Genomic DNA, 21,022 nt, shown 5'->3' with positions numbered 1-21,022 from the left:
CCAGCATCTTTGACCACTGGCCCTGCTAGCTAGGGATGATGGAAGTTGTAGTCCAAAGCCAGCTGGAGACCCAAGTTTGGGAAAGCCTGCTCTAGACCTTGGGACTCTGCCCAGGCTACTCTCCTTCCCGGATTACGCTCCTTAGTAGCTGTGCTCCACTCCTGGCGTGCTTTTGCTTGGTGGGAAAGGGACCTTGAACTGCGATGATGCCTCTTAACTAGCCTGGACAGAGACGTGTGGCTAGCACAGATCGAAGGTAGCCATCTGTACAAAGACAGGGAGGTTGCGTTTGTGGCGCCACGTCTGCTTTTTGCTCCTGGCTGTGCCCGCCATGGGTGTGTGGCCCTTGGAAGTTTGCCCACGAGGGTTTGCAGGATCCTGTGAAGCAATGAAGAAAAGGGTGCTTCTGCGCATACCCAGAATGAGTGGGGGAACCTGTGGTCCACCAGAGGTTGTTGGACTCCATTTCTCTTCAGCCCTAGCCAACTTAGCCAATGGTCAGGGTTGTGGTCCAGTAGCATCTGGAGAACCACAGGTTCCCTGCCCTCGACATAAAGGTAAAGGGATCCCTGACCATTACGTCCAGTTGTGGCTGACTCTGGGGTTGCAGCGCTCATCTCACTTTATTGGCTGAGGGAGCCGGCGTACAGCTTCCGGGTCATGTGGCCAGCATGACTAAGCCGCTTCTGGCGAACCAGAGCAGTGCACGGAAATGCCGTTTACCTTCCCGCCGGAGTGGTACCTATTTATCTACTTGCACTTTGACGTGCTTTCAAACTAGGATGGCAGGAGCAGGGACTGAGCAACGGGAGCTCACCCTGTCGCGGGGATTCAAACCGCCAACCTGATCGGCAAGCCCTAGTGTTTTTACCTGTTACCACAATCATCCTCCACATATTCAGGACTGAGAAGGGTGGGGGGTTGTACCCAGCATGACTTCAAGCAGGCTGTAAAGCTTATACTGTTAGCCTCTGCCTCCTAGTATTGTCTATTTTGCTTGCTTCCAGACGGGGGCTGTTTTCAGTTGGGATTCAGCCACACACCGGTAAATTCAGGTTGTGCAATTCAAGCTGAGTTGGAGGACTCTTGCACAGCAAACCTGTTTCCCCCAAGATTTGGATAAGGAAAGTGATGGAGAACCCGCACTGGGAAGTTTGGGGGGAGCGATTGCATTGTTTCACCAGTACCTCGCAAATTCAGATTGAATGCTCTCGAAAAGCCAAAGTCGCCTGATCTCCCTGCTCAAAAGAAACCTTTGCTAAACCTGGGAAGTGCCCCAGCGGGCTGGCTGTGGTTCTTCAAGGTCTCCTGGCAGAGATCCTTTTCCGCTGCGGATTCAGGAGTTGGAACTGGGGACTCGCTGCCTCCAAAAACACGTGCTCCCTCGCTTGGTTACGGGTCACCCTGTCCCTCTAAAAGGTAACCACCCACTGCCCTCGTGTTCTGCAAAAGGGCAAGCTGCTTCGCAGGGCGAAACCAAGGAAGTAACACACGCCCGGTTCCGTTTTCCGAGCAGCAAGGGTCATGATGGGCCTGGCCATGCTCACAGGACAGAGGCAGCATGTGGCCAGCCGGTGTGCTGCCTTGGCCGGCTCAGAGTTGCGTCTGTCTGGATGCTGCACGGACAGCAGAGAGTTAATCTGGCGTAACTAGGCCAGCCCTCCGGTCTGCGCCTGCCAGGACCTTGTTTTGCCATATCTGGGCAGTACGCCAAGTTCCTTCTGGCCGCTGTATAAAGTTGACGTAGTCAGAGCGAAAAGCCTCTGCTGAACAAATGCGACCACTTCCCCTCCGGAAAACTGGGAGCAAGCTTGGGGGGGGGGGAGAATGTCATTGGGGAGGGGGCAGAACTCCCATTGGCTGGCTGGCGGTTTACCTGTCCAGCACAGAAATCAAGTGACCTGCTGTCTAAGGTGGAGAGACTTCTCCTGATCTGGAACGAAAAGGCTAAAAGGCATCTGCGGGGAGAGGACACCAGGTTTTGCCACCCACTCGTGGCCTTGGCTGTCTGAAGATAAGAGTATAAGGACACAAGGCATCTCTGGGCTGTATCATAGAGGGAGGGCTTGTTCGTACCTTATTTCCAGAGAGGCAGCCATGTTAGTCTCTTGCAGCAAAGTCTCTTGCAGTCTCGTGGCACCTCAAGGACTTAGGCCCCATCTGCACTATATATTTAAAGCCATATCCTATGGCACAACAACATTTCATTCTGTGTTTTCTTATTTATTTGTTGGATTTACATGCCACTCTTCAAAAAGATCTCAGGGCGGTTCACAAAATAGAAACCTGAGATAAGAGCACAACCAGGGGTGCAAATGTGAACAAAATATTGGGGGGCCCAGGTACGCCCCACCTTGTGCAATCGATCACATAACCCTAACCCTTTTGAATGTCCATCCACTTTAGGGAGTCCCAGGACCCCTAAAATATTGTATTGGGGGGCAAAGAGTTGGCTCCTATGAGCACAACAATAAGGGGGCCAAAGATAAACCGGAACGTGTGAGAAATTATGGGATTTCTACATTGACAAAACAGTGTGGCTGCCCCCGAACTTTGGCAAACACACACAGTCTTCAACGTGGGATCACGTGTCACAACATTGATAGCTTCATGAGCGCAAATCATCATGGACGTGCAATGAAAATTATGTCCGGAGAAGTCCTCTGTGCACACAAGACACAGAGCTACAAATACAGAGTTGGTTTAACAATCAATCCCTCTTTGCAGGGAGCTGTGGCAATTATAACTCTGTAAGGGAAAGAGGGGGACGCGGATGGCGCTGTGGGTTAAACCACAGAGCCTAGGACTTGCCGATCAAAAGGTCGGTGGTTCGAATCCCCGCCACGGGGTGAGCTCCCGTTGCTCGGTCCCTGCTCCTGCCAACCTAGCAGTTCAAAAGCACCTCAAAGTGCAAGTAGATAAATAGGTACTGCTCTGGCAGGAAGGTAAACGGTGTCTCCGTGCGCTGCTCTGGTTCGCCAGAAGTGGCTTCGTCATGCTGGCCACGTGACCAGCTGTACGCCGGCTCCCTTGGCCAATAAAGCGAGATGAGCACCACAACCCCAGAGTTGTCCGCGACTGGACCTAACGGTCAGGGGTCCCTTTACCTTTAAGGGAAAGAGTGGCCTCCTAACAATTCTCAGCACTCTTTGAGGGATGTCATGACTGTTTAAAGTAGCACCATAGTACTTTCAATATGTGGTGTGGATGTAGCCTCGGACTAAGGCAGTATTTCTCAAACTTTGGTCTCCAGCTGTTGTTGGACAACAACTCCCATCATCCCTGACCTCTGGTTTTGCTAGCTAGGGATGCTGGGGGACCCAAGCTTGAGAAACACTGGACTAAGAGGTAAACTTGGGCTCACATGAACAACCTGAATGACCTAGGAACAGTCTCTCTCTTTCCCTCTCTGCTGGGCAGAGCTATAGGACATCCTGGTGGGTTGCTTTTGGAAGCAGCTGGCGGTGCCTTGTGTATATGTCACTGTGTGAAGGGCAGATCATCTGCCTTGTGAAGAGAAGGTCCCAGGTTCTGTCCCGAGCATCTCCAGGAAGCACTGGGAGAGACTCCTGCCTGGTCAGGTTAGATAATTCTAAACTAGATGGACCAATGTTCTGACTCAGCATGAGGCATGAGGTCCCTATGTGTGTTTTGCTTCTTGAAAGACCAAGGACTGAGACGTAAAGTGGATTTCATGTGGAACATCAACCTGATCTAAGTCTCTGTGCTAGGCTTTCCTCACTAGTTCTTCAGGCAAGACAAGCTCAATTGCCTTGAGGAACACCTTTTGATTTATTACTGTGGGTCAGCTTGCCCTGACCTGAGAACCAAGCTTAGCCCGGTTCCTGTTACATGCTGTCTGGGAGAACATGGTTTTAATCTCTCTCTTTCTCTATTTCTCAATAGCCCAACTAGAGCTGTGACACTGAAGAGGCTACTTGCTCCTCGCATTGGTGTTGCCTTGGAAGATCCTGCTCCCAACCCCGTCGCCTTTCTGTAGCCAATGAATTCAATGAACCCAATGAAACCATCGCTCCCGCCCACCCCACATGGGTAAGTATGGCCAAGCTTGCCACACACGTCTGTATTCCTTCATGCACCTCTTTCTCTGTCTTACCCTTGGGAATAAACTGAGTCAACAAAGAGGCATCAGAAATGGATAGGTGATTGAGATGCTATGTAGCTCAAAGATAGAGCCCCGACTTTGCATGGAGAAAGTCTCGTGATTTCAACCCTTGATATCTGGAAGTGAAAACAATAGCCCTTCCCTGCGGTTTGCCCTCTGGCAATTGGAATTTTGAAGATACGCGGCACCTGAACATGGAGGTTCACTTTACCTAACATAATGCACATCCATTGATGTTGCAGCTGCTGAGCAATCAACAGGCACACGTGCATCCACTCTTGTATTCCCCCTCCTGCGTAAGCACCAGTCCTGCGTTTTCTTGCTCTGCTTTGGGCCGCTTACCCACTCTTCCTGTGGTCCAGCAATCCCCACCTGCCTCCTGCCAGGCTTTTCTGCCACTTCCCCAAAGGCTCCTAATTAAAACGTTGTGCGTTGTTTGTTGCTTTTCCTAGTGATGGTTCATATGCCTACGAGTCAGTTCCTTGGCAACAGAATACCAATCAGCCTGCAGGATCTCTCTCAGTGGTAACCACGGTGTGGGGAGTCAGCAACACATCCCAGAGTCAGGTACCTTCCGCATTCTTCCAAAATGATGGGGCGGGGCGGGGAAGTGGGGTGTCTGGGCTGCGTGTTTGCGGCCATCTTGGTAATCAGTCCCTAAAATGGGCGAGGAACCTTTTTTTTTTAACCCCACTCCAAGGACCGCATTACCTTCCAGGAAAACTTCGGGGGGGGGGCACATGGGAGGACAGAAGCTAAAGTGGGCAGGGGAATGAATGGCAATTTCACCTTTTCATAGACTCCATTCAGATCAGCGAGCGCCCTTACTCCTCCTCCTAATCATTTTACTTATCATTTTACTGTTGTTAGCCGCTCTGAGCCCGGCAGGATATAAATAAATTTATTATTATTATTATTATTATTATTATTATTATTATTATCATCATCATCATCATCATCATCATCAGAGTTGAAGGGTGCATTCCATCCAGGCCAAAGAGGGTGTGGCTTGGAGAGAGGAGGTGTGGCCTGGGGAGAGTCTCAAGGGCCAGACAGAGAAGCCTGGAGGGCCAGAGGTGCCCCAGCCGTGCCCTACAAGACCATACTGCCGTCCAAACTGCGTAGTTAAACCTATTATTATTATTATACCGCCCTATACCTGGAAGTCACAGGGCAGTTCACAGAACAAAATAAAAATATTAAACCACAAAATATATAATCAAAATAAAAACAACAACCCATTAACCCCCCTCCTCCCAGAAACCCACATTTTAAAAGGACATAGGATGTCAGGGAATACTATGTGAGTGTCAGCTCCAGTTTGTTTTGCCATTTGTGGGCTCCTTTGGCAAAAAAGCCTCCCTGAGTAGTCTTATCTCCTTCATGTTGCTGCTGCCCATTTGCTTGCCCTGCCCCTCTGGGAGCTGCCCAGAGGGAGCTGGCAACATGAGTGGAGGCTGTCGTTCCTTCTTCTCACTCCTGTCTCTGCTTACGGGCCTGGAGATGGCAACAAGCAGCCAGATCAGGGGCAGTGGCTCCAGGGGTTGGCAGTGGGCCCCTTGCCAGGCCACGGATCTTCAGCAGGTGCCCAGCAGCACTGGTCCCTGATGCCAGTCCTGCTACCTCTGCACCTTTTACCACGTCTTATTTTATGCTGTTTTTATAATTAAGTGTTTTAAAGTGTTTTAAATTTGTTGTTAGCCACCCTGAGCCCGGTTTTTGAACCAGGAAGGGTGGGGTATAAATAAAATATTATTATTATTATTATTTCCTCACTTGGGCTCTTCAACCTCTGCAGGTTTTCGGAAACCCCATGGGCCCTGGGGGGAACACCTCTGGCAACCCCATGATGCCCAGCGTGGCCAGCAGCGGCTCTGGAATGAACTCACCTCAGTTCATGGGACAGCAGCCTTTCCCAGAGGGATCTACCAACAAGGGCTACGTGCAGCCGGGGATGTACAGTCGCAACACTTACCCCGGAGGTCCGGGCTTCACCACAAGGTAGGTTCCAGACCAGCAGATCAACCTTGGTGTACTGCCTGCCTGCCTGGGTCGCAGCAGGCATCAGCTTAGGTCAGAGGAGCGAAAGCACTTCTGCACACAGCACGTTGTTAAACTGTGGAACTCACTCCCACAAGATGTGGTGCTGGCCGCGAACTTGGGTGATTTAGAGGATTTGAGAGATCCATGGAAGATAAAACTATTGTGGCTTCTAGCATGCCTCTGAAAATAATAATAATAATAATAATAATAATAATAATAATAATAATAAAAATTTTATTTATATCCCGCCCTCCCCAGCCGAAGCCGGACTCAGGGCAGCTAACAACAATCAAATAATCAAACAATCAAATAATCCAACATTCTAAAAATATTTCATTATAAAAATTAATTAAAATCAAGTTGATGGCAACCATTAAGCAAAATTCTGTGCAGGTTGCCAGAGGAGGGAGTCAGGCTGCGCCCTGACCAAAGGCCTGGTGGAACAACTCTGTCTTGCAGGCCCTGCGGAAAGATGTCAGGTCCCGCAGGGCCCTAGTCTCTTGTGACAGAGCGTTCCACCAGATTGGAGCCGCAGCCGAGAAGGCCCTGGCTCTAGTTGAGGCCAGCCTAACCTCTCTGAGGCCTGGGACCTTCAGGATGTTTTTATTTGCAGACCGTAGGTTTCTCTGTGGGGCATACCAGGAGAGGCGGTCCCGTAGGTACGAGGGTCCTAGGCCGTATAGGGCTTTAAAGGTTAAAACCAGCACCTTAAACCTGATCCTGTACTCCACCGGGAGCCAGTGCAGCTGGTATAGTACCGGATGAATGTGGTCTCGCAGCGAAGACCCCATAAGGAGTCTCGCCGCGGCATTCTGCACCCGCTGGAGTTTCTGGGTCAGTCTCAAGGGCAGCCCCACGTAGAGCAATTTACAATAATCCAGTCTGGAGGTAACCGTCGCGTGGATCACAGTGGCTAGGTCAGGGCGAGAGAGATCAGTTGAAGAGCACTGAAGAGTGTGCAGATGCATTCAGGTCCTGCTTGTGGGGTTCCCAGAGGTGTGCCATTGGCATAATGCAGACGTTCTTTTTATGTAGAAGTCATTCTCCCCAGTGTGAGAAGAAAGAAGGGGTGCCTCTTTAAAGACAGGGCTTGCCATCTGGAATTTTTAAAGTGCTTTTATTGAAGTTAGTCGTCTTATTTAATCGGGGGCACCATTTTAGCAAATTATGGGCGCAGTCCTATACTTGCTTTCCTAGTTCTAAGCCTCATTGCACTCCAGGGAACTTTCTCTTTAGCCAACGCCTGTAAGATGGTGCTGCGAAAGTCTTTCTAAGCGTAGTCCTGTACACAAAATTGCTTGGGAGCGTTGAGTCCTGTTGGATGCAGTGGGACTTAACTTCTGAATAAACATGCACAGGATTGCTTTGTTAATCGGTTTGTGGAACTGATTAAACATTGTAGCCCTGATTATTATTGGTAGGTGTGGGGCGAAGAAGGACCTCACTCAACCTACCCCCCCCCCAAAAAAGGATTTGTCAGAAGGGTGGCTTGCTTGAGCCATCTAGAAATCCTCTCTATTTGATTTGTGTATTTTGAATTTCTAACCTACCTATTCACAATAAATCCGATAAATAAAATGCTCATCCAGAATATTACATATTACATTGAATATAACAGCCCCCAGGCCTGCTCAACCCCAGCTGTTTAATTTTTCTCCTAAACAAGGTCTCACAGTGCTTCTGGAAAACTGTTTAAACCATTAGGAATTTGATGGGTCTGTTCCAGGTAGTTTCACAACCGTGGTTCAGTCACCAAGAATGTATCTCAATATACAATCTTGCAGTACAAATCTGTTGTATTGCGTATGCTCTGAAGTGGTGTTTTTGTGTGTTTTTTAACAGTCAAACAATCTATAGATTTCATGAAATAAATAAATACATAGTCAGAGGCTGTTCCGGATGCATTTTGAAGATCTGATTTTTGCAGATGATGTTTGCAGGGATCACTTGACCCAGCAAGTTGAGGATGATACATTTTTTAAAAGCCTACTTTTTTCCAGTCTACGTTTATACAGCAATTTCACAATAGAAAGGGGAGAGCAATGGCTGTGAATAGGAAGACTGTGCTCCTGTTTTGAAACATCTGGGTTGGTGTGTGGCTCCTTCACCCCCATCTGCCAAGAACACACTGATATCTCCACCCTCCCCTTTCTGTTCTTCCTGGGGGTAGAAGGGAGTTTGCTTGCTTCTTTGGAATCCTAAAACAGAAGGGGATTTTTTTAAAAGGGGGGTGGGAATCCTTCTTTAAGGACACAGGGAAGCTGCCCTATGTTGAGTCAGAACATTAATCCATATAGTTACAGATAGGTAGCCGTGTTGGTCTGCCATAGTCAAAAAAAAAAAAATTCTTTCCAGTAGCACCTTAAAGACCAACTAAGTTAGTTCTTGGTATGAGCTTTCGTGTGCATGCACACTTCTTCAGATACACTGAAACAGAAGTTGCCAGATCCTTCTATATAGTGAGAAGGTGGGGAGGGGTATTACTCAGAAGGGTGGTGGGAATGGGTGATTGGCAGATAGCTGTGATGAGCCTGTTGACGACTCTTAACGACTGCAATAGGTCTTACAGGAAAAAGCAAGGGGTGAGAAGGTGAAAAATGGCTTTGTCATGTATAATGAGATAAGAATCCAATGTCTTTGTTCAGACCAGGTCTCTCCATGGTTTTAAGTTTGGTAATGAGTTGCAATTCAGCAGCTTCTCTTTCCAGTCTACTTCTGAAATTCATCCATCCAGTTCAGTATTGGCTACACTGACTGGCAGCAGTGCCCCCCAGCACTAATGGAAGAGTATCAGGGATTGGACTTGGAGCTTCGGCTTGCAAAGCAGTTGGTCTGCATCCATAGCTCTTCCCCTTGTAGCAACCTCTTAACATGTGAATCAACGTTCTACGTGGTGGGAGAACAAGACGCTCAGTGGGTGCGTGGGAAGTTGAGCTGTCAGACGCCTGTCACTTGCTGTGTAGTCATCCCATTCCCCCTGTCGCCGCCACTGAGCGTGTGGGGGAAAGGGCATGAGCATGTGACTAAGCATGGTTTGCCAGCTCATGGTTGCCAGCTCATGGTCACCAGGCCTGGTTTCCCAATCACCAAGACACCTCGCTCTTCTAGCATCATTCAACTCCAGCTGGGCTTCCCTATACACTCCAGAAGGACCGTGGTGTTACTGCTTTCCCTGATGTAAGAGGCCAAGTGGAACTCATAATTCATCAGAGATCCATCAGTTGGCAGGGCAGTCTCCTTAAGGAAAGAAGGGCAGTGGTAGCTGGTGCCCATTGGTGCAGAAAGCGGGAAGCCCCATCGTTCAGCCCGGACACTGAGGTCCAGCTCCGAGGGCCTTCTGGCGGTCCCCTCACTGCGAGAAGTCAGGTTACAGGGAACCAGGCAGAGGGCCTTCTTGGTAGTGGCACCCGCCCTGTGGAACACCTTCCCACCAGATGTCAAGGAAATAAACAACTATCTGATTTTTAGAAGACATCTGAAAGCAGCCCTGTTTAGGGAAGTTTTTAATGTTTGGTGTTTGATAGTGTATTTAATATTCTGTTGGGAGCTGCCCAGAGTGGCTGGGGAAACCCAGCCAGATGGGCGGGTACAAATAATCTATTATTATTTCTATTATTATTATTATTATTATTATTATTATTATTATTATTAATGCCCTTCAGAAACAACTCATTCTAATTTTGTCCCCATCCACCTCCCTTCTGAGTTCTACAAGAGGAGACAAGGCTGGCAAGCTGTGCCACCATGCGGACTGGTTGTAAGTAGGACGGTGGACCATACTTGATGGAGCAGCGCCCCCGTTTCCCCTAATGAACCAGCCTCCACTGGAGAAGGAAGTAGGAGAGTCGCCTTCTGTCCATCCTGTTCCACAGGAGGCTCTCTGGATCTAACCCTTTGCTTTCTTAAAAAAGATTCTGAGGACATCCCTCTTTTCCCACTTCGAATACCAGGTTCTTCTGCCCATGGAGTAGATGTGAGTTGCCTGGTCTGTGAGACACCTCTTTTTCTTTTCCAGTTATGCAGGCAGCCCAAACGGCCCCGGGGGAATGGGCATTCCTTCACACACTGGGCGACCCCCGGCAGACTTCACCCAAGCAGCCGCCGCCGCCGCTGTTGCAGCGGCCGCCGCCACGGCCACAGCCACGGCCACCGCCACCGTGGCCGCCCTGCAAGAGAAGCAAAGCCAGGAACTCAGCCAGTATGGAGCGGTAAGATGCAGGCGGCGCGATTTCAGCACTTGATAATTCCTGGGGGTTTTTGAGGGTGAAGAGCGGAGCTCACAGGATGTAACTTGCAGCCGGGGAAATAGCATGAAGCCAAAGGAGTACCATCTGTTGCAATGCTATAATGAAAGGCCAAGGGCCTTGAATTTGCTCAGAGTGAAGTGGCACTTTCCCAGAGGGTGAGGGTGATTTTTTTCTCTCTCTCTTGAAATAATTTTTATTTGATTTTACAAATATAGAAGTATAACAATACAAAATACATATCCATATTTGGAGATTTCTAGACTTCCCACCTTCGACTGCATATTGTTCTATAATCCATATATCACTTCATTTTGTCCATAGTACCTGCAGCATTACAAGTGTTACTGCAATCTGCTAATGTTTTCATCTGCTTACAGTGGTCTCCCAGACAAATTATAAATTTCCCCCATTCTTTATTAAAGTTTTGGTCTTCTTGGTCTTTTCCCACCTGTGAGTCAGTTGCAGCTGTAGCGGGAAATGGTGAGATGGCCCCTGCTTTGGGTGGCAGATCAGGATTGCACCTTAATGGGTGATCAAAGAGATTGCATCCCCTATGAACTTCCGATGAATATACAGAGCGGTCTAATGCTGGCCTGGTTCACAGGATCTAATCATGGTTTAATAAGCCGCAATATGCACAAGCTCCGTGTCTTTGGGTGCAGCCCCTTCACTTTTCCCTTTTTTGCAAACAGGGGAACAAGCCAGGAACACACACTTAACCATAGCTTCCTGTTCTGTGCAAACCAGGAAACTATGGTTATTGGCTTCCAAACAAGCCAGGATTCATCAACCAGCTTTAAAAATTATAGATTTTCCTACTTTATTGTTTGCCACCATGGGCTCCTTTGGGAGGAAGGGCAGAATAGAAATAATAATTGTATTATAATAATAATTTTAAACCTTAACCATTGTTTCCCCGTTTGTGGAGAGCAGGAAACTATGGTTAGCTGTGTCTTCCTGGCTTGTTTCTCTGCTCGCTGAAAGGGAGGAGCAAAGTGGGAGAAGGGGGTGTTGCACGCAGCTTGTGCCATGATTTCATTGTGTGGAAACAGCCACTGAGTCAGACGGTTGGTCCCTCCAGCCCAGTATCTACACTGACTGCCAGGATCTCAGGTGAAGAAAGATTTCCCATCACCTGTCCGCTACTTTTTTATTTAAAAAAGATGCCAGGGATTGATGCCAGGGTGGAGAGGAGGCAGGTGCATTGGAACAGTGATGTGACATAGTCATTAGTGTTAGACTCAGACATGGGAGACCAGGCCTCAAATGCTGACTCAGCTATGAAGCTCACAGGGTGGCCTTGGGCCATAGGCTTGTTGTGAAGATCGGCTTGGGCAAGGGAGCATGTACAACACATTGCGCTCTTTGGAGACAGGATGTAAATAAAATAATAAATGCATATTCATTGTTAGGGACCAGCACTGGCCATCTGTTGAGGTGCGCTGTGTTCTCTCAACCCTTGCTTCCACACAGAGCTTGGTTTCCTATCACATTGTGCTAACCTTTCTTTCTTTCTTTCTTTCTTTCTTTCTTTCTTTCTTTCTTTCTTTCTTTCTTTCTTTCTTTTTCCCTTGAAGATGGGAGCTGGGCAGCCCTTCAACAACCAGTTTCTTCCTCACTCGGGGCCGCGAGGGCCATCCGTGCCCCCCGGGATGAATCCTGCCAACATGGGCGGCGTGATGGGTGCTTCTGGGATGTCTCCCATGAGCATGAACGCAGCGAGGGCGCCTGCCATGAGCGCCCTGTACGGCAGCCAGCGGATGCCCCAGCATGGCTACCCTGGTCCCCCGCAAGGCCAACCGATGCCCAGGCAAAGCGTCAAGAGGACGTATTCCAATGAGGTGAGGTCAGGGTGGGGGAGGAGATAAATAGGCACCGCTCCTGCGGGAAGGTAAACGGCGATTCCATTCGCTCCGGCACTCATCATAGTGTCCCGTCGTGACAGAAGCGGTTTCGTCATGCTGGCCACATGACCCGGAAAGCTGTCTGTGGACAAACGCCGGCTCCCTCGGCCTGAAAGCGAGATGAGCGCTGCAACCCCAGAGTTGCCATTGACTGGACTTAACTGCCCAGGGGTCCTTTACCTTTAGGTGGTCTGACTCCATATAATGGAGCTTCCTATCTTCCTAACTAACTTATTGGTGGAAATTGTAAGGAAGCCAGTTTGGGCTAATTATTAGGAGGCACTGCATACCAGGCCGCCACCCATGCTTGCTGTGTCCAGTCTAATCTATTAATGCGTGCCCATGTTAAAAACATGGCAGTAGGTAGCAATACCACCCACCAGCAGTGTTGGTAGCACTTTCAGCCGCTGCTGCCATGACCACCTGGCTGTTTTCTGCTATAAGGTACTTCCTCATATAAGGAAATCAGCCCTGAGTGCTCACTGGAAAGACAGATCCTGAAGCTGAGGCTCCAAGACTTTGGCCACCTCATGAGAAGAGAAGACTCCCTGGAAAAGACCCTGATGTTGGGAAAGATGGAAGGCACAAGGAGAAGGGGTCGACAGAGGACGAGATGGTTGGACAGTGTTCTCGAAGCTACCAGCATGAGTTTGACCAAACTGCAGGAGGCGGTGGAAGACAGGAGTGCCTGGCGTGCTCTGGTCCATGGGGTCACGAAGAGTTTGACACGACTAAATGACTAAACAACAACAACTTCCTCATATGCCTACCTAAGGAGCTATCTGCACCAGCTCATTAGCCGATAATGGCCCTGGGTAGCATCCTTTTTTTTTCATGCAAGTTACAACCTCATCAAAAAAGAGCCTCCGCTGTTCCCAGGATGCTTTGGGTTAAATGTCTGCGTTCCTTTTCATCCTGTGTGCAGCTCCCTCCTCTCCTGTTTTATTAGCAGAGTCTTTGTCCTTAAAAAAGAGGAAACGAATAGAAAGAAATTAGGTTGATTTGTACATGTCTATCCATTCACCACAACTCATTCTGCTCAATTTGTTTTAGGTGGGAGGCAAAACGTCTGTAACATTTACGGCTTTGCCTTTCTATTTCACAACTCCATGGAGACATCGTAGGGCTGCTTCCATTCCTCCCTATTTCGCACCGTGCACCAAGGTTTCTGGCGTGGGTGTAATTGCACATAGCCTATGCTATTTTAGCTATTGCTTTTTTAAAAAGACAGATATAATAATAAGCAGAACAATGACGTCCAGAATTCTTACAAGGAAAATGAATGTATGTACGAGATATGTTCAGGCCTGTGGCCCTCCTGAGGTTGCGGGAATTCCAACTCCCATCAGCCCCAGCCAAGCATGGCCAGTGATCAGGGATGATGGTAGCTGACAGTCCCAACAACATCCGAGAAGGCGACAGGTTCCCCATGCCTGCTATCTTAAGGCTGTTTCCTGTGTCCACCCCCCCTCCCCCGCCCATAATCCTGAAGTCCTTTGGCTTGGGGAAAGCATGGGACCCCATGAAAGATATACCGTATTTTTTGCTCTATAAGACTCACTTTTTCCCTCCTAAAAGTAAGGGGAAATGTGTGTGTCTTATGGAGCGAATGCAGGCTGCGCAGCTATCACAGAAGTCAGAACAGCAAGAGGGATTGCTGCTTTCACTGTGCAGCGATCCCTCTTGCTGTTCTGGCTTCTGAGATTCAGAATATTTTTTTTCTTGTTTTCCTCCTCCAAAAACTAGGTGCGTCTCGTGGTCTGGTGCATCTTATAGAGCGAAAAATACGGTAATCAGCAACAAACCATACACTCAGCCTATTTGAAGACGCCCACTCCTGTAAAGGTTGTGGTGGAATGAAAGAAGGATTACACTTAGTCATGCTGGAAAGGAATATTTTAAGAATATTACAGGCCTGAGAGGCAAGACTGAGATACGGATATGCTTCAAGGTTCAGACTGTGGGAAGCCGTAAGATCAAAATTACAATTCGGAAGACAACTTGCTCTTTTTTATTTTAGTTTTTTATTTTTATTGGATTATGATTTGATATGTTAATTGGATGGTTTTTTATTGGAAAATTAATAAACGCTCTAACAACAAGAACAAAAAGAATATTACAGGCCAATCTGAGGAGGAGGAAACTTGTATCTACAGCACAACGCGCGACATCTGTTCCGATTGCTTACCGCAGAGATTGGCACTTGGCAGACAGAAAGTGGCAAACACATAGCATCGGCAATGACAGCGCCGACAAGATCGTTCTCCTTTGATTTCCGATGAATTAGTGAGCACTCCCAACTTCTAGACTCGTAGGCTGTTTACAGATGTAACGCTAAAGGTTTGGTGTTAAGGACCTAAGAGTCCTGGATCAGACCAAAGGCCTATCTAACCTAGTATCCTGTTCTTACAGCAGCCAACCAAATGCGTGCAAGAAGCCCACAATCAGGTCTTGAGTGCAGCATCACTCTACCCACATGTAATCTCTAGCAGCTGGCATTCAGAGACAAAGTGCCTCTGACACGAAGGTAGCACTTAGCCATTGAGACTAGCAGCCATGAATTTGTTTAATCCCCTTCTAAAGATATTTTGCAGTAGTGAACCCCACAGTTTCACTACACACTGTGTGAAGAAGTACTTCCGTTTGTTAGTAAAGAAATAGTGCCCTGCCATCCTAATTCTCTACCTTTGCTCTTTCTTCCAGGGTTATCCAGGACAGCAGTACATGCAGGGTGGCCAGTATCCTTCTCAAGCTGGGCAGTACGCCCCCACTGCCCCCCAGCCGTCTGCTCCGTCCCCTTCGTATCCTGGCCACAGGATGCCCATGCAACAAGGAATGAGCCAGTATCTCTCTGGCTCTGGCACCGGTGGCCCCTACTATAAGGTACCCAGTTACTATGGAAACAGCCTCCCAAGATTCTCTCGGGATGCGTGGAAGAAATTCAACCTCCTTTCAGAGAAAGAGAACCCCCCCAGTAGTAGTCATAAATGTGTCGGGAGTAGATCCAGCCTAAGTGAAGGTGATATAATGCGTGTCACTTTTTGACCTATGGCACGTGAATGCTCTGTCGCCTAGGTCTGCCCTTTCCCTCCGTGATTTAATACTTCCATCTTTTTGGGATCCCCACCTTTTTGCCCAAAGAGATCCTAAGAAAGTGAGCCCCAGCAAAACTGGTCGCTCGTCGCTTTTGTATAAAGGGGTGAGGGGCGGCGGGGAACGGCAGGCGGAAGACAAGGGCTTCCACCAAAGTTACCCTGTAAACCAGGGGTGGAAATATGACAAGAACCACCCCACCCCAAGCAGCCATCATTCAGGTGAAAGAGCCACTCTATGTCACTTAGCCAGATACCCCGACCAGAAGACGATGGGTAGTATCCCACTGCAAAGGGCCGAGAGGGGGAAGTATGACTAGGCTAAGGCAGTTTTTTGTCTCGAGAATAAGGATGGTCCAGGGAAACACATTCTTCTGGTACCAGTCTTTCAACTTCTCCTTTCCAGCCTACGGATCAGTTCAACGGTCAAAATGCCAACTTCAATGGAGGCAACTTCAACAGCTACGGACAGGCTACTATGAATGGGGTGAGTCTATGACTATTCCGCTCCTTCAAGACTTATCTAGGCATGTTGCAATGATGTGGAAGCCAGTTACTCACCCCTAGTCTTTCTCAGGGAATTCTTTTGTGTTTCCTTAAGTTTTGCAAAGCCCTAATGGTACTCTTGGGATGCGGGTGGCGCTGTGGTCCAAACCACAGAGCCTAGGACTTGCCGATCGAAAGGTTGGCGGTTCGAACCCCGCAACGGGGTGAGCTCCCGTTGCTCGGTCCCTGCTCCTGCCAACCTAGCAGTTCGAAAGCACGTCAAAGTGCAAGTAGATAAATAGGTACCGCTCCGGCAGGAAGGTAAATGTCGTTTCTGTGCGCTGCTCTGGTTCGCCAGAAGAGGCTTAGTCATGCTGGCCACATGACCCAGAAGCTGTATGCTGGCTCCCTCGGCCAATAAAGCGAGATGAGCGCTGCAACCCCAGAGTCGGTCACTACTGGACCTAATGGTCAGGGGTCCCTTTACCTTTTAATGGCACTCTTGGTGGTTGTAGTCCATACACTCAATAGGGATTCATTCCCCAGCTGCCAGGTGTCCTCTTTGGACTGATTTTTCTCCTGCTAAATCAGAGGTGGGCAACCTGCAGCCCAGGGGTCTCCTTTGGCCCTTTTTTCTAATTTTGTGGGGTCATTGGCCCAATGTCATGCAGGTGTTAAGGAATCATGGAATTGCAGAGTTGGAAGGGACCACAAGGGTCATCTAGTCCAACCCTCTGCAATTCAGGAATCTTTTTGCCCAACGTGGGGCTCAAACTCATGAATCTGAGATGATGACCATCATGCTCTAAGTGCGGCAAAGAGAGAGAGAACAGGGTGCCAAACCACCACTGTCATATGGTCCCCAATATCTTACCACCCAAGGAAATGCAGGCCTTGAAGGAATAAAAGTTGATGTGCTAAACCATAACTTAACATGATGTGTGTCAGAACAAACCACATGCAATGAGGGGAATTTGGAAGTTTTCACTTAACCTCAGTTTATCATGTCAGATGGGCTGATAAACTGTGGTTAACAATAACTGGGATTAGCTTCGAACAAGTTACCTTCAGGCCGCAATTACTGACTCGCCATTGTTAAGATTAATCCCAGTTCCTGGATCTGGACAACAGCAAACTCTGACCAATCAAAAGCAGAAGAAAAAACTTTTATGCTCCTACTTCTGGTTTCATGGGATCAGCAGCAGCGCACAAACCCACAGCTCTCTGATTCTCATTCCTGTTTGTGCACATCACACCAAACCAGGATTTAGTGGGATGTGGGAATGCAGTCACGCTGTCACTGTCCATTAACCACGTGGCTTTCAACATGTGCCCTGATGCATCAAGTTAGCCTGATGTTTTGATTCTCCTTTCAGCCTGGAAGATCCATGCCTGGTTACCCCAGCTCCCCGCTACCTGGGAATCCCACCCCTCCAATGACACCTGGCAGCAACATCCCCCCATACATGTCCCCAGGGCAGGACGTGAAGTCCCCGTTCCTTCCAGACATCAAACCCAACATCAACTCTTTGCATCCGTCTCCCTCTGGTAAGTCTTTGTTTAATATTGAGGCCCCTGGGTGCTGGCTGATTTACCTCCACGCTCCCATTGGGTTCCAGGGGAATCGTTTGCAAAAGGCCCAAGGGATTCTTAGGGGCCTTGAATGTCCCTTAATTGTTATTTTTTTTAAGATCCCCTTTTTCCAGTAATCAGATGATCCACCTGATCTTAGGAGGCTATATAGCCAGTCATTAAACTGGGAGGGGCAAACCTTTTAACTGAAGTCAACTTTCTCAAAAACAGTATGACTCCTTAGGCTCCTTCCTTTCTGTATCGTGTTGCAGTTCTCAAGAGCAAATGAGAGTGCCCTTTGAGCACCATCCCCAACACCAGCTTTGAACACAAAGACCCACAGAAAGGCAATATTGGTAGCTGTTGCAATCTTTTATGGGATTCCCTTCCTTGGGAGGTTCCTCAGAGCCCTAACCTGAGTACAGGCCTGAATTATTAACAGCACTTCTGTTTGTACAGTCCTTTGGCAACTGTAGATGAGAAACAAGTGTTATTTTAATTTATTCTTGGTTTTATATTAACTTTAATAAAACCGTTCTGCTCCGCTCTGGAACGCTAAGCTTAAACCAAATAGCTACACTGGACGCTCATTGAACATGGACTATAAGGCACCTCTTCTGATTGGTACGCAAGAGGAATATCCAATCTCCTACCTACCCTTTCAAAACTTTATACAATAAAATGTTGCAGTTTGGAGTGCTCCTGTTCAGAGTTCCAGTCAGTCAGCGGTACCTTTTTCAGGTCATTCCCATTCCACACAGAGTTGTTCTGTTTCCTTCCTCCACTCCCTACCCCTGCCAACAATTAATCTGCTTTCTTTGGCCACTGAGCAGCCTGTCCTCATTGGGCTACTGTCACAATTCACCGGTTCCAGTTCCACAAGGAATAGGTCCCTCACCAAAGCACTTTGACAGCAGGGGCATCATTGCCGAGGCAGTGAAATCCAAGCAAACCATGGTTAAGCACACAGAATCTGTCTAGCTCAGAAGATCACCCATAGGCCAGCAAGAGTCCACAGTCAGCATCACAGAGAATTCAGCAAAGCACAGCATGGGGTTATGGAAGAAGTAGCCAGCAGCTGCTCAGGCCTTCTAGCAGCTGTTAGTAGTGAAGGAGTTTTGGGAGTTGCTTATTCACAAGTAGCACAATGACTCTGGCTGTGTCATGACTCCTTGGCCTGGGTTTGGGCCTTCTGGTGCCATTGTTCATGAGGACCAGGTGATGGTTCTACCAAGGTCATCCTCTGGAGCTTCAGGAGTTCTGTAGCAGGTCTCAACCCTGAGGGCTCCTCAAGGACTGCTTTTAAGAGGACCCTTCCTTCCCAAGTTCCATGATCTGTGAGGTGTCTCTACTTCATCCCCCAAATCTACTACCAGATCAGGACTGGGCCTGACAGCTGCTTTAGTTGTGAAGTTCCTCCCTTCAGGTTCCTCCTCCCCCAAAGGTTTCTTGTACTTCTGGAAACTTTGGATTCCCCATGAATGGTGGGGCTGAATTGGCTAAGTAAGGAGAACTGAGTTCACACATGCACACAGGGAGGCGGCGTTTTTTGACTCAACCAGGATTCAGTTTGTGCATTTAGCGGAATCGCATGGTAAAGCTTCTCTTGATGGCAGGACTTCACACAATTGGGAGGGGTTGAAAATATTAAACACGAAGGATTCAGGTGATGTGGACATTTAATGTTTGAATTTAAATTTGTTATGTAAAACTATATATATATATATATATATATATATATATATATTTGAAAAGAAAGCATTAAACACACACACACAAAACAACAACCCCCACATGCTTCCCTGTATATAGAAAACGCATGTCTGTGAGGGAGGTTCAACCCTAGCCTTCTCAACATGCTGTTTACTTTTTGAAATGGAGTGGTCTTTTTCATGGAATAGCATTAAAAATAGGATTCCTTCCCCTTTACCTCCCCCTTGCTGCACCCCCACCCCACCCCCAGTCCCATAACCCAAAGTGATTCAGTCCAGGACAAGCTTTATCACTTGATTCTGCTCCAGATTTAGCCAGCAGATTCGGGGGAAACAGCAGAATTTCAGTGGTTAGAGGATTCCATGGCAGTTCAGAAGTGGCAGTTGGGTGCTTGGTCCCCATGTGGGGGAAGGGCGCCTGCGGACCTCATTAATATGCAGTGGGTACAGTCTGGGGTGGGGTGGAAAGGAGAGCAAGGAGCTCCTGCTCCCCCCCAAATGCTTGGAAAGTGCAGGGTCGTGGGGGAGGGGAAGGGTGGCGAGGCCCCTGGAGCCACAGAAGGAGCTGCAACCAGGCCTCTTCTCTGCGCCACCTGCTTCCTCATCCCGCCTGCCAGGCATTTGCTTTGCCCCCAGGCGCACGCCGTCCCTTACGGCATCCCCGGCTGCCGGATCAAGCTGGCCTCCGCACCGGCCTTGGTGCCCCTGCGCTACCTCACGGTGCCCATTGCCTTGCGCCAACAGCCCACCGCCAACCCTCTCTCTCATCTCGCCCTGCCAGGAAACCCTTGCGACGAGCTGCGTTTGACCTTCCCCGTGCGGGACGGCGTAGTGTTGGAGCCCTTCCGCCTCCAGCACAACTTGGCTGTCAGCAACCACGTCTTCCAGCTCAGGGACTCGGTTTACAAGACTCTGATGCTCAGGTGAGAGAACCACCCTCTTTTTTCCCCCCTGTCGCCGTTCTGCTTCCTGCAGAGGAGCTCATTTCCTCCCACCGGGGTCACCAGGAACGCTCTGTTGGGAACAGAGAGAGCATCTGTGCTTCAGAGTCTGCACAGGAACAATGAGAGGAACTGGCTGTGACCCAGAAAGGTCTTCCTTGTTCCTTGGACCTTTTCAGCTCCTTAAGACTAGAGAGCCCCCCTATTTCGCTGTATCAGACCTGTGGGGCCTTTGGCCCTCCAGATGTTGTCAGACTCCAAATCCCATCAACCCCCAGCCAAAGTGTTCGGTGCTGATGGATCATGGGAGTTTGAGTCCAACAGCATCTGAAGGGCCAAATGTTCCCCACTCCTGCACTAGACCATCCAAGTACTCAGTCGCATACATACCTGGAACACAGGTATGTATCTTACATCGGAAAGATTGTAAGACATTCTGGGCAGCCATTCACCACACTTTTAAAAGAAACAGTGGGTTATTTAATTGACTGTTTTTTGTTCTTTGCAAGGGCTGGAGGTAGCAAGTTCACCTGTTCTGAACTTCCAAAACCGATCCTCAGTTTTAGCTGGGGAAAGGCCCATAGCTCAGTGGTAGAGCACTGCTTTACATGCAGAAGTCTGACTTCGTATCTAAAGTATCTTCCTGGGTTCCCAACATTCCCAACTTGTCAGAGACAGAACTGAAAATCTAAGAGGGGAGAAAAGAAGGGGGGAATTGAGAGAAAAATGAGGCGGGGTGTGTCCGCAAGAAATGATTTTCTCAGTTGGGAAAAAGGGAAGAGGGCTTTCACATCTCTATCCAGAAAGGGATCTGCACTGAACACTCAACGAAGACTTCTGAGACGCTCATTTCTGAGGTCTTTCATAGCCATTGTTTGACTAGCTTCAGACTTCCAGTA

General features: G+C 48.6%; 2 protein-coding genes across 2 annotated transcripts in view; one reads left to right on the top strand and one right to left on the bottom strand.

The window, feature by feature from the left end:
* BRF2 (BRF2 general transcription factor IIIB subunit) overlaps positions 1-21,022 on the bottom strand; it is a 296,389-nt gene that overhangs the window by 185,218 nt on the left and 90,149 nt on the right. The gene's annotated exons all lie outside the window — the stretch shown is intronic.
* ZMIZ2 (zinc finger MIZ-type containing 2) overlaps positions 1-21,022 on the top strand; it is a 113,154-nt gene that overhangs the window by 73,774 nt on the left and 18,358 nt on the right. The window contains exons 2-10 of the mRNA XM_083588435.1: positions 3,907-4,053; positions 4,579-4,693; positions 5,925-6,127; positions 10,185-10,377; positions 11,994-12,257; positions 15,024-15,203; positions 15,819-15,899; positions 17,275-17,446; positions 19,964-20,105. Coding sequence (XP_083444561.1) covers positions 4,004-4,053; positions 4,579-4,693; positions 5,925-6,127; positions 10,185-10,377; positions 11,994-12,257; positions 15,024-15,203; positions 15,819-15,899; positions 17,275-17,446; positions 19,964-20,105 — 1,400 coding nt within the window. The 5' untranslated portion in view covers positions 3,907-4,003. The remainder of the gene's footprint in view (positions 1-3,906; positions 4,054-4,578; positions 4,694-5,924; positions 6,128-10,184; positions 10,378-11,993; positions 12,258-15,023; positions 15,204-15,818; positions 15,900-17,274; positions 17,447-19,963; positions 20,106-21,022) is intronic.

This window comes from Podarcis filfolensis, assembly GCF_964270895.1.
Source record: "Podarcis filfolensis genome assembly, chromosome: 15".
NCBI classification, from domain to species: domain Eukaryota; kingdom Metazoa; phylum Chordata; class Lepidosauria; order Squamata; family Lacertidae; genus Podarcis; species Podarcis filfolensis.
The sequence above is the reverse complement of the archived record's forward strand: the minus strand, read 5'-3'. Positions and strand labels throughout refer to the sequence as shown.